Raw genomic sequence first — 14,003 nt, forward strand, 5'->3', positions numbered from 1 at the left:
GTCCCTAAACTGGCTAAGTCTGTTACAAAAACAAAGAAAAATGAATAAATTAAAATGAGAAAATAATATTTTGACTTGAGAGATATTATTATTATTATTTTGAGTTTGGATTCTCACTCTGTCACCCAGGCTGGAGGGCAGTGGTACACTCCCGGCCACCACAGCCTCAACTTGCTGGGCTCAGGCAATCCTTCTACTTCAGCCTTCCAAGTAACCGGAACTACAGGCATGCACTACCAGATCTGGCTAAGTTTTTGATTTATTGTAGAGGTGAGGTCTCACCAAGTTGCCCAGGTCAGTCTTGAACCCGTGGGCTCAGGCAATTCTCTCACCTCAGCCTCCCAAAGTGCTGGGATTATAGGTGTGAGCCACCATGCCCGGCTGACTTGAGAAATATTAAAGGTGATACAAGTTCAACAAATAAAATAAACAAAAACATATGTTTATAATTTTGCTTTTTTCTATAAGGACATTTTATAACTCTTACTGGTGTGAAAATTTTGTGATTGCTAAAAGCTAAAGTTAAAATATTCCCTATCCAATGAGATGAAAATACTATTACTTACAATGCAATTTATCTGCTTACCATAGAAGCTCATTTTAAAGACATCATGTTACTTATCACCATATATTGGCTCACCTTTATAAAACAGAATCAAATTCCTTCCTAGGACTTTTTAGAATTATGTATATGTTCAGAAGATGGTTATTACATTCTCTATGCAGCTAGCATAGAGCCAAAGTCTACAAAGCAAAGCCTAGAGTGAAGTAGAGTCAATAACCAGAAATCAGGGCACTTAAATGGTCCCCTTGAGCTGTTGACACCAGTCAAATTCATCTGAGAATTGCCAGCTCTGGGCCTACTTTCAATTGTGTCTAACTTTTGGGTGCAGCATTAGCTTCAGCTTTCTGGTCAGGAGCTCCCCTTTATTCCAGAGACTATCTCTTACTAAGACTCACTGCTCCCATAGCTTGGGAGTGTTTAAAAGTAGGAATCTCATTTAGGTGTGGCAAGAAAAGAGACTAGGTCATAGTGAGACATATGGCAGAAAATGAAAGGTATTTAAGTTTTATTATATGAAAGCTAAATCATCTTCTAGTACATACTATCAATCTAATGCTATAGATATTATATATTTTTAACTCAATCAGATATTTAATGAGCATCTATGTAGCTCATTTGCCATTTATGTGCCAGAAACTGTGCAAGGGTTACAAAAAAAGAAAATACAATTTTGATTCTCAAGGAAATCACAATCCAGTGAAGAGACAAGCATAAAGATCAGCATTCTCTATGGAATTCCAAAAACTTCAGTTTTGCGTGATATTGGTATATTATCCAGAAAATTAGTATTGAATCCCAAATAAGCTTGAGAAGCATCAAGTAGGCTTTTTCAGAGCCTTTAATATGTTCAGTGTCATGTGACTCTCCAAAAAGGAGCTACACTTCATCATGAAACACCTTTTTCACAATATGCAAAAAAACCTTGTTGGAGGAGTATCCCCTAAGTACCAGATTGGGAAAAATTTTTTATAGACAAATAAATGTTATATACAGCTAGAATCCAAAACCATCTTCATAAAAGAATAATTTTTTTTTTAGTTGGATTCTCACTCCATCTCCCAGGCTGGAGTGCAGTGGCATGCTCACGGCCACCCCAGCGTCGATCTGCAGAGCTCAGGTCATCCTTCTGCCTCAGCCTTCCAAGTGGCTGAAACTACAGGAGGCTCTACTATGCCCAGTTAATTTTTTTTTTTTTTGTAGAGAGGCAATCCCCTTACCTCGGCCTCCCAAAGTGCTGGGATTACAGGCTTGAGCCATTGCACCCGGTCGGGAATAATTTTTTAAATGAACAGATTCCTGAGGAAGATGGTAGAAGGGAAGGGCTATGATAAAAGGGACACTGAGGAAAAGAACTAAAACTTCCCTTCCCAAAGCAAGCCCAATAGTGACCTATTTTCCTGAGTAGAGGGAACCATACAGTGCTCATGGTCTGAATGCCCTGCTTCAACAAGAAAGCACTAAATATTAATGGACCCCAGATGGAGAATTCCTAGTGTATAGTGCTTACGTTTCTAAATGATTCCAGTTTCCAACAGTATATATTCTCTAAGAAATTGACTTGTAGTTTAAAAACAACAACAAAAACAAAACCCACTATGGAAGGAGAAATTCTTTATTTGAGAAAAGTGGTTGTTTTAATGAAAGAAAGTTGCTGTCCCCTGTTATCTCTCCTTTCTGTTGACTCTAGAAAATGATGAGGAAAATGGAGCAGAAGTGTGTAAGAGATCCACATTAAGCCCTCTGCTTCTGAAGGATTTCTTTAGTCAAGAGAGGTTAATCCTGAGGAAGTCAAAACTAGTCTTACTTGATTCTCAGAAGAATCATTTGGTATAGGTCTTCTCCAATTGGCAATAGTCAACCTTTTGTTGCTTGATCGTTTTTGTTTTGTTTGTGAGGTGGGGTTGGATGCAAGGGGAAAAGGTTCTTGCCAGTCATGGATAGCTATGGTTTTCTCCTAAAAAATCAGGAAGGAGAGACACTTGGTTGATTCTCCATTTGCCCACCTGATCTCCAATTCAAACATCTCTCATTTTTCATAGGTATTATGCACTCCTTAGCTTTTTCCCCAGATCTACTTAAAAGCATACTTTTGGAAAGATCGAGGAACCTAAATTTCAGTGGAATGGAAAGTTCTTAGGTTACTTACTGCAAGAACTGCCCTATCTCGTTCCACCAAGTCTGCAAGTTTATCCAATAGACGCCCTCTTTCTGAAGCATCCATTCTTCTCCACACTGAACCAAGAGAGAAAGCAAGGCGGGCTGCCTGCACTGCTTTGTCTATATCTGCCTGTTAAGAGAGGAAAAGGAGAGGCACAACTGAAGAAATATAAACACTCCATATAAAGGAAGAATCATCTGCTCTCACGAGAAAAGTGATGCACGAGTGTAAGTGGTGGTGTCTGGAAAGCATATGTTTATGCTCTGCTGTGTGAAGGTAACTATTTCATAGGGAATCTATTTCTAAGAAAGGCATACCTTGTCTGCTTCTTGAACTTCACACACCTGCTCTCCAGTAGCTGGATTATAGACAGGGAACACTCTCCCGCTCTCTGAGTTCTGCCACTCGTTGTTAATAAAGATCTAAGGGAGGAGACAACAGAATAGGGTCTGTGACACAGGTGATAAGTAGCTACTGGCCAAGTGTTATGGAAGTACTATGTTAATAATACTTGTTCTGTATGCCTGCTGGTATAGAATTTGAAGTGTTGTAACAGACCTTAAACAATATCCAGTCCAGACATTCCCAATTCGGGAACTTCTTATATAATAGTTTTGCTTCAGTGTCATCCAAAGACTAAATATAGTTCTTACCTTTAGTGAACCTGTCAACTAGTAAAAGACACAAATAAGAATGGAAGGACAGAGAGTTTCACATATATACAAGCCATACGTTGAAGCTTAAAAAAAAATTATCACAGTCCAAACTCTGGCCAATGTGAATAAGGGCTAAACAGTGGGTCAAACTGACAGACATCAAGCCTCAGATCCTTTTTTCTCTGTCGAGGTCTAAGGACTCCTCAAGAAATTTGAACAGTGCTAGAATATGCATTCGCCTAATTGATGGTCAGATCCTGAACTAAGCAATGACTCTGATCAACCTAACTAGTGAGTTAAGCAAGCTACATGTGTAAATCCAAGTTAGATTTCTTTCTCTTTGCTGAGCAAACTATACTGGCTTAGCAAAAAAAAAAAAAAGGGGGGGTGGGGGGGTGTAACTTCCAAATTGGCCTCTCTGGGATTTCTCAAGACAGAAATGGTTTCCTTATATGCGAAATGGAAATTATATTAAAATGGCTCGGAGATTAATAATTTAAGAAATTATTCAAGTCAATTTCTCATAAGATTTGTAACAAAGGATAAGGGAAAAGGCAAATTTAAAATTTTTTTATTGACATTGAGAGAGAAACCCAAACTGATATTTTTGGACTACAAAACCTTAAAGAACAGACAGAGATAGTTTACTCTATAAAATATATGGCTTTATACCAGGCATGGTGGCTCATGCCTGTAATCCCAGCACTTTGGGAGGTAGAGGCGAGAGGATTGCCTAAGTCTAGGGATTCAAAACCAGCCTGGGCAACTTGGCGAGACCTTGTTTTGACAATAAATCAAAAAATTAGCCAGGCATGGTGGTACATGCGTGTGGTTCCAGCTACTTGGAAGGCTGTGGCGGAAGGATCACCTGAGTCCAGTAGGTCGAGGCTGCGGTGGCTATGAGCATGCACGGCACTCCAGCCCAGGCAACATAGTCACACTCTTACTTTAAAAAATAAAAAACACTACAATAAAAATTTCTGAGCTTATTATGGTCAACAAACATATGAAAAAATGTTCAATCATCAGAGAAATGCAAATTAAAGCCACAATGTGATATCACCTCGCACCTGTCAGTATGGCTATTATTAGAAAGTCAAAGAACAACAGATATTATCATAGTTGAAGAGAAAAGGAACACTTATCTATTGTTGATGGGACTGTAAACTAGTTCAACCTCTATGAAAAACAATATGGAGATTTCTTAACTAAAAATTGAACTACCATTTGACCCAGCAATCCCACTATTAGTGATCTACCCAAAAGAAAACAAATCAATATATTAAAAAAGATGCCATGTATGTTCACTGCAGCACTACTCACAATAACAAAATCATGGAACTAAACTAAGTGCCCGCCAACAATTGACCAGATAAGTAAAATGTATATATACACTATGGAATACTATGCAGCCATAAAAAAGAATGAAATAATGTTCTTTGCAACTTAGATGAAGCTAGAGATCTTCATCCTAAATGAACTGACTCAGAAACAGAAAACTAAACACTTCATGTTCTTACTCATATGTGGGAGCTAAATGGTCACACAGATGGAAATAGTAGACCCCAGGGACACCAATAAGAGGGGGGATGGGAAGGAGACTGCAGTTCAGAAGTTACCTGTGGGGTACAATGTTCACTATCTGGGGAATGAGTCACCTGAGACCCAATCCCCACCTACAATATGGTCATGTAACGAACAGGCATGTGTGCCTCTGGAGACTAAAACTGAAAAAAGAAAAGAAATCCAGTCAGTCAGCCAATTTAGTATAAACACAATGATAAATTGATTTATTACTTCCTGCCATTACTTAAAAATCAGAGATGAGGTTTAATAAGTACAAGTCCACACTTTTAAATACCAAATTTTAGGAAATGTCCCAAAGCGTTCCTTCTACATTTTCCCCTTGATTTGATAAAACAATGAGTCCATGAAGAAGGAGATACTGATTAAACCAAAGCTTTCATTTCCTAAAGACTTTTAAGATAAAGGGAAATAAAAGAACTCAAATTTGTGTTGCACTCAATATAAGAGTATTACATACAAGATGAAGACAAAAGGATTGCCTGAGCTCAGGGGTTCGAGATCAGCCTGAGCAACATGGTGAGACCTCATCACTACAATAAATAAAAAAATTAGCTGGGCATGGTGGCTTATGCCGGTGGTTCTAGCTACTTGGAAGGCTGAGGCAGAAGGATAGCCTGAGCCCATCAGGTCTAGGCTGGGGTGGCCGGGAGCTTGCCACTGCACTCCAGCCTGAGTGACAGCGTGAGACTCTGACTCAAAAAACTATTGAATACAAACAAAATGACCTTGTAATTGTATATGATTTTGTAGTCCATAATATACAGGTCATAAATACGCTTTACATAATGTATCCATTTACTCAATAAATAAGGAAACAAAAATAATGGAATTGCCTAAAAATGAATGAATAAGTCACCACTATTGCATAATCCTGCAGTGTTCTAATCATCTGCCCAAAATAATATATTATTTTTCAAGAAAGTATAAAACATGTCTGGAGATGCCATCTTTGACATATTCTTTTTAGTTTTCACTGAACACAGTTAGGCATTCAGAGTTTTTAATTTTCTACCCATAATGGAATAGAAAATAAAATCAACAGGGAAAGATATTTCACAATTATTAGATGAGTGAGATGATGAAGGCAGAGACAGAAGCACTCGAGGTACTGATGAGGGTAAAACTGTCCTTATAAGCAAAATCTTGGGCTATAGGTCTTTCAGATAGATAAATTTTTTCAAACTTAAGAATCAAAGAATAAACACTATATTTATAAAAACAAAAAGGAAGCATGATATTCTAGCCCATTAGTCATTCAATAGAAAAGACTTCACCATTTAATATTTTGCAACACAAACCTGGACCATCCTGCTTTAACAAAAGAACATATGACCATTCTTTTATAAAGTTGTGGGTAAAAATTTTCTTGACATGATTTCTCTTTTTTTTTTTTTTTTAAGAAAGCAGGATTTATTGAGAGGACAGAAAAGCTCCCATAATGGGAGGCAACCCAAAGTGGTTGCCCGATATGATTTCTAAATGTACAAATGCTGAAGGTAGTTATACATGTGAAAGTAATTGGAAGAACAGATAATACATAGAAATTTTAAAAGTTAATTGAGCTGATTAATCTAGCCGACATTTACAAAACTAAACATATTTTTGTAATTATGAAACAAAAAGATAGTCATCTTCTTTTCTAAAAAATTATGAACCTTCAAACTTTCCAATAGTATTACATTGTGATAATGCACATGCAAGAATACTTAAAAAGTATAATGAAAAGGTATAATTGTAATCTATTAGAGATGTGTTTAAAATAGGGAGCCAGTATTTATGACATGATTATGGTCAAGGTTCATATATGACAGCTGACATGCAGTTAGTTGCATTCAAATACATCGCCCATTTCAGGTAACATATACCTCTACAACCAGCAAAATATTAAATAATAATTTGGTTTTCGTTTGTAATGTTGAAATTCTTCTTTTGCTGTTTTCACTATCCTTTTATTCATCTGTAAATTATTCATAAAGTAACTTAAAAACTAAAAGCTAGGCTTGGCGCGGTGGCTCACACCTATAATTCCAGCACTTCGGGAGGCCAAGGTGAGAGAATTGCCTGAGCCCACAGGTTCAAGACTAGCCTGGGCAACTTGGTGAGATCTCATCTCAACAATAAATCAAGAAAAATTAGCTGGGCGTGATGGTGCATGCCTGTAGTTCCAGCTACTTGGAAGTCTGAGGTGGAAGGATCGCCTGAGCCCAGCAGTTCGAGGCTGTGGTGGCCATGAGCGTGCCACTGCACTCCAGCCTGGGTCACAGAGTGAGACTCCATAAGAAGGCTCCATTGGAACCAAATGTGATGGCTATTTTCCCTGGTATGCCAAAAGTTAAGATTTTTTAATTACATGATTATTATTTTTGTAGACCCAGTCTTATAATATGGTATTTAAAAAATTATACTGAAAGTTTTGTTGGTACATGGGATAACAAATCCCTCCACAATACTTGAATGTTTCCAGCTTCGCCAGTCAATTTCAAAAGTTCTGAATTCTGACTACAGTGTTTTCCAACCAGGACCCCTTGGAGAAATGATTTATTTAAGGGCTTTAGCAAGGAAAGTACAGGATGTGCCTGGAACACTGTGGTGCCAGAACTAAAGCACATGCTCAACATGATAAAAGAATATAGGAATCAATATGAAGGGGCTCTCAGCTGACAATACTGGGACAATTTAAACAAAAAGTAAATAACGGTAATAAACGAAAAAACTGTTCCAAATTAAAGGACACTCATTCATAAAAATTAAATGCATCATATAACCATAAATTGGCTCTTTGGTCAGAAAAAATTGTTATTGGCTCAATTGGTGAAATCTGAATAAGGTCTTTAGATTAGATGATAATATCTATTCAATGTTAATTTGCTGATATTTATAACTGTACCGTGGTTTTATAAGAACATTTGGAGAATCTGAACAAAATGCATTTGGAAATTACATGCACTATGTTTGCAACTTCATTTTTGTAAATCTGAAATTATTTCAAAATGAAAAGTAAAAGAAGTTAAGAGTTGTTGTCTTTATTAGGTGACTACCTTTCATACTGTAAATGCCCCAAACAAATTTGTTAAATGAAGGAATGAGGATTCACTATCTTTCTTTTCATAAAAGTTTCACTAAGTGTGAGTTTGTGGAAAATGAAATAAACAATTCAAGTTCTGCCTTAAAATATGACCCAATGCTGCCCCCAAAATTCATATTAACATTTACAAATAATTTCAAGTCAAAGTTTTGTTAATTTCAATATAAGAAACTAGAATATTTTTCTTTGCAATTTATTAAATATCAGAATAGGTGTGAGGAAAGATGTGAACTTTTCTACTATAGAGCTCTTTGAAAGTAGAAACGACATCTGACCTTAAGTTACTTAACTGTTGCTCAGTTTCCTCATTTGTAAAATATACAAATATTTTACTTATACCATTATATAATTCTATAATGCTGAGAAACAGATATGTCATAAAAGAAGGTACCTGTCTACTCTAGGTTTCTAAGAGGATAGGATAGATTAGTTCATAAACCTAAATTGCTTTTCATTGTGGTTGTCAAGAACTAACAGTCCATTGACATTTTATAGGTTATTGTTGGTATTAAGAGACATAATGAATGTGGTAGGCACTTCGTTAATGTTAACTGCAGTGGAATGTCTGCTGGGAGAGGACATGAATCAATGTCTAACGTCTTTCCTAACAAGATTAAAAACACAACACCACCCACACCAAGAAAAAATGTGAAACACACTGAAGAATGAAGAAGATATTTGGGCAATAAAATTTTCTTATAATATGCTGTATTTAATATATACACTACAGCCGGGCTCGGTAGCTCAGTCTGTAATCCCAGCGCTTTGGGAGGCCGAGGTGAGTGGATTGCCTGAGCCCACGGGTTCGAGACCCGCCTGGGCAACTTGGTGAGACCTCATCTCTACAATAAATCAAAAAAAAATTAGCCAGGCGTGGTAGCACACGCCTGTAGTTCCAGCTACTTGGAAGGCTGAGGCAGAAGGATCGCTGGAGCCCAGCAGGTCGAGGCTACGGTGGCCGGGAGCAGCCACTGCACTCCAGTCTGGGCGACAGAGTAAGACTCCAACTCAAAAAAATAAAAAATATACACACACACACACACACACACACACACACTACAAAATGATATATGTATCATAAGTGTGAGTTAAGATCCATCATATTAAAACACACTAAAGTGTTATTAGTATTACTGAAGCTACTTTTGTGTTTCTCCCTGATCTCATCCTCCAGCTTGATCCACTCTGCCACCAGAAAAAAATCACTAACCTGAGTTTTTAAAATGTATTTAACCTTAGTTTTAAAAGTGTATTAGATATTACCTTTCCTTTTTTTGTCCTAATGTATTAACTATTGGATGTAGGTTTCTATAGTAACTATCATATCAGTTTTGTGAAATGCATTGTTCAGATCATCTCGATTGTTATTAGCACATATCTGTTTGTACTATGATAATTGAGAAAGCTATGTTGGAATTTCCCATCTTGGTGGTGGATTTATCAATGTACCCTTTAGCTCTATTTTATTTTGAAAGCTGGATTTGACCACTTTATTTTGAAAGTTGGATTAAGCAGAAATGTCTATCTGTGAATCAAAAGAAGAAGAAATGACAGTGAACACCAAAAGCAGGGAAGAAGAAGGAAGAGAAGCAGCCTCTCTGACCAGGATCAACTGAGAGCCAGGAGTGACTTTCCAATAGGAAAGGCTGACTGAGGGACTTTCAGTGGCCCACATCTCCATCATGGAATCATGCAATCTTGGCCATGGGAGAAACTCTTGACTCTCCCAACCCCTGAAACTAACATAGCAATCTGCCAAGAAGATGGATCTGCTCCAGGAGGGAGCTCGTGTTGGGTCTTACATCCTTTCTGAGTTATAGCAAAGCGCCTTTTCCCAAACCTAGCCTTTGGCAAATTGTGTACTGTCCTGGGACGCAGTGGTGCCAGTACTGAGGCATTATGGAAACTTGGGCTGTTGCTGCTGAGATGGGAGCAAGCTGGGAGTGCTCCTGCAGCTGGGCTAAGAAGTGAGGGAGGCGTGGGCTACAGCAGCCAATACCAGAAGACAAGTGCTGTCAGTGAAAGCAGGTTGCAAGTTGTCCCTGGGACTTGGTTGTGAGCTGGGTAAAGGCTCCTGCAGCTGGGACGGGGGCACAAACTAGATGTGAGCTACTGTGATCAGGGCAGGGAGATCAAGCCCCATAGGGACTGGGACAAGAAAGTCACTGCACTCCAGCCTGGGCAACAGAGTGAGACTACAACCCAAAAAAGAAGGGTGGGGAGAAAGACTTGCCTTCCTTACAGGACTTATGTTCCTCACAGATTGGGGCCTCTACTGTGGTGGGGCCTCAGTGGGGCTGCTACTGCCCTTCGCTGAGCACTCCACATGACACCTAAGGATCACCCCACCCCTGTCTTTCATGGCTAATGCTTCCCTTAGCAAAAGTCCACGCAGCCTAGCTGTGCCCCACCCTCTTCCAAGACAGAGCACACAACCTAACTGTGGATTGCACAACCTAATTTACCACCTTGGGCACCTGAACACTCTTTGCAGGAGCCTGAATTTGGGCCTAAACTCCCAGCTGTTACCACCTCAGGTGGTACGTACCTGCAAGCACCACCTGCAGGCCTAAAGACTGACCCATCCAGACCATCGCAGCCATCGCCAATATCAACATATATCCACTCAGGACTCAGAGAAATGTTCCACTACTGCCACCGCCATCACCCACACCACACAGCTGCCCAGGATCCCAAAACCTGCCCACTTGGCCTGACCCACTGCTACCACTACCAACATCAGAGCAAGTCACCAATATAGGTGTCAGATACTCCACATTGGGGCAAGAAGCTTGCTTAGCCAACTGTTGCACCACCAATGGGGCCTGAAAACTGATCCACATGGCATTCCAGTCTCCAGCACAACTTGACCACAGCCTCCATTAATAACCAAACCCTTGCCCACTGAGAAAATCACAGATACCACTAAAACTCTTTACAACCAAAGAAATCATACAGAGACTATACTCCTGCAAAAAACCAGAATCAAAGCTAAAGTACCTACCCCACCAACACCATAGATACACCTTCAGGAAAAAGTCCTCCCCTACAAAAGTAAACTTAAAAATAAGAAGCAACAGCTGTATACCACATGCACAAATATCAACATAAGGACACAGGAAACATGAAAAAGAAAAAAAATGACTCCTCGAAAGGAACATAATAATTTTCCATCTATACTTTTTTTTAAGTGACAAAGCAGGATTTATTGAGAAGACAGAAAGGCTTCCACAATGGAAGGGGACCCGAAAGGGTTACCCCATCTATACATCTTAATCAAAAATAAATTTTTGAAATTCCAGAAAAAGAATTCAAAATATTCATTTTAAAGAAGCTCAGTAAAATACAAGTGAATTCTGAAGAACGATGCAAAGAAATCAGAAAAGCAACTGGGGATCAAATGAGAAATTTATCAAAGGGATATTTTTAAAAAGAACCGAATAGAAATTCTGGAACTGAAGTATTCATTGAAAAAAATGAAAAATACATTTTAAAGTTTAGAACCTGGCAGAAGAAAGAATCTCAACACTTAAAGACTGGTCTTTTGAATAATCCAGTCATACAATTTTTTTAAAAAAAGAACTTAAAAACTGAGCAAAGCCTTCATGACATTGGGCACAACTTAAAGTGATCAAATTTACAAATTATTACTATCACCAAGGGCAAATAAACAAAGAAAGGATTATGAAACTTATTTAAAGAAATAATAGATAAAAATTTGCTAAGCCTAGCAAGAGACTTAGACATTCAGATAAAAGAAGTTCAAGGATCCCCAGACAGATACAACTCAAAAAGGTCTTTTGTTAGCATATTATAAGGCTATCTAAAGTCACAGATAAAGAGGAAATAAAAAAAAAAAACAGAAACAGAAAAGTGTCTAGTCACCTACAAAGGAAACCTCACCAGACTAACAGTGAATTTCTCAGCAGAAATCTTATAGAACAGAAGAGACTAGAATGATATATTCAAAAAATAAGAAGAATTCTCCCAAGAATACTATATCCAGTCAAATTATCCATCATAAATGAAGGAGAAATCGAGTCATTTCTAGCATGCAAAAGCTGAGGGAATTCATTACCACTAGACTAACCCCACAAGAACTGCCCAAAGGAGTGTTAAACCTGAAAGCAAAAGGAAAACATTGACCATGAAAATGCACGTAAGTATAAAACTCGCTAATAAAGCAATCACACAAATGAGGCAGAGAAAGTACTCAAATGGTACCACTACAGAAATCTACAAAGCTATAATAACAAAAAATAGAAAAAGAAAGGAACAAAGACTATATAAAAACAACTGGAGGCTGGGCACAGTGGCTCATGACTGTAATCCTAGCACTTTGGGAGGCAGAGGTGACAGGATTGCCTTAGATTAGGGGTTTGAGACCATCCTGGACAACTTGGTGAGACCTTGTCTCTATAAAAAATTAACCGGGCATGGTGGTGCATGCCTGTGGTTCCAGCTACATGGAAGGCTGAGGTGGAAGGATCACCTGAGCCTTCCAAGTGCAACCTCAGCAGATCAGGGCTGCAGTGGCCGTGAGTGTGCCACTGCACTCCTGCCAGGGTGACAGTAAGACTAACTCAAAAAACAAACAAACAAACAAACAAAAAACCAGAAAACGATTATGACAGGAACACTAATATATCAATAATAACTTTGAAAATAAGTGAATTAAATTATCAACTTAAAGAATAAAAATGACTTAATGGATTTTTTAAAAATTGTCCAATTATATGCTGCTTAGCATAAACTCACCTCACCAGTAAAGACACATAGAGACTGAAAATAAAGGAATGGAAAAAATATTCCATGTAAACAGAAACCCAAAGCAAGCAGGAGCAACTATACTTGGATAAAACAGACTTTATGTCAAGAGCAATTTAAAAAGATGAAGAAGGTCATAATATAAAGATGAAATAATCAATTTGGCAAGATAATATAATAATTCTAAATATATGCACCCCAAAATGGAATACCCCTTTTTTTTTGAGTTGGAGTCTCACTCGTCACCCAAGCTGGAGTGCAGTAGCATGCTCACAACCACCGCAGTCTCCACCTGCTAGACTTAGGTGATCCTTTCGCCTCAGTCTTCCAAGTAGTTGGAACTACAGACACATACCACCCTGTCCAGCTAGTTTTTGTGATCATCGTAGAGATGAAGCCTCACCAAGTTGCCTAGACTGGTCTCGAACCTGCGGGTTCGGGCAATCCTCTCACCTCAGCCTCCCAAAGTGCTAGGATTACAGATTGAGCCACTGTGCCCGGCCCGGAATACCTCTTATATACAGCAAATATTAGATTTAAAGAGAGAGACAGATTGCAATAAAATAATAGTGGAGGACTTCAATACCTCATTCTCAGTACCAGACACACCATCTAGACCAAACACACACACACACACACACACACACACACACACACACACACACACACACACACACACATTGGATTCAAACTAGACTTTAGATCCAATAGACCAAGCAGACATTTTCAGGACATTCTACCCAACAACTGCAGAATATATATATTTTTCATTAGCACATGATGCACCATATATTAGGCCACAAAACAAATCTCAACAAATTTTTAATAATAGAAATCATATCAAATATCTTCTCAGGCCACGATGGAATAAAACTAGAAATCAATACCAAGAGGAACTTGGAAGCTACACAAATGCATGGAAATTAAACAACATGCTCCTGAATTACCATTAGGCCAATGAAGAAATTAAGATGGTAATGAAAAATTTCAGAAAACAAATGAATATGAAAATACAACATACCAAATCTCGAGGGATACAGCAAAAGCTGCTAAGAGGGAAGTTTATGGCAATAAATTCCTACATCTAAAAAGTAGAAAGATTACAAATTAACATTATAACAATGCACCTCAATGGACTAGAAAGGCAAAAAATTTCAAATTTAAAAGTAACAGAAAAATGAAATT

General features: G+C 38.2%; 1 protein-coding gene across 3 annotated transcripts in view; it reads right to left on the bottom strand.

The window, feature by feature from the left end:
• Nucleotides 1–14,003, bottom strand: part of ALDH1A2 (aldehyde dehydrogenase 1 family member A2) — a 117,229-nt gene that overhangs the window by 60,593 nt on the left and 42,633 nt on the right. For all 3 annotated transcript variants that reach the window (XM_008058348.2, XM_008058347.1, XM_008058346.1), the window contains 2 exons: nt 3,041–3,145; nt 2,712–2,852 (listed from right to left, as the gene is read on the bottom strand). In XM_008058348.2, coding sequence (XP_008056539.1) covers nt 2,712–2,786 — 75 coding nt within the window. In that variant the 5' untranslated portion in view covers nt 2,787–2,852; nt 3,041–3,145. The remainder of the gene's footprint in view (nt 1–2,711; nt 2,853–3,040; nt 3,146–14,003) is intronic.

This window comes from Carlito syrichta, unplaced genomic scaffold (assembly GCF_000164805.1).
Source record: "Carlito syrichta isolate Samal-C Ts95f unplaced genomic scaffold, Tarsius_syrichta-2.0.1 Scaffold303305, whole genome shotgun sequence".
Taxonomy (NCBI): Eukaryota; Metazoa; Chordata; class Mammalia; order Primates; family Tarsiidae; genus Carlito; species Carlito syrichta.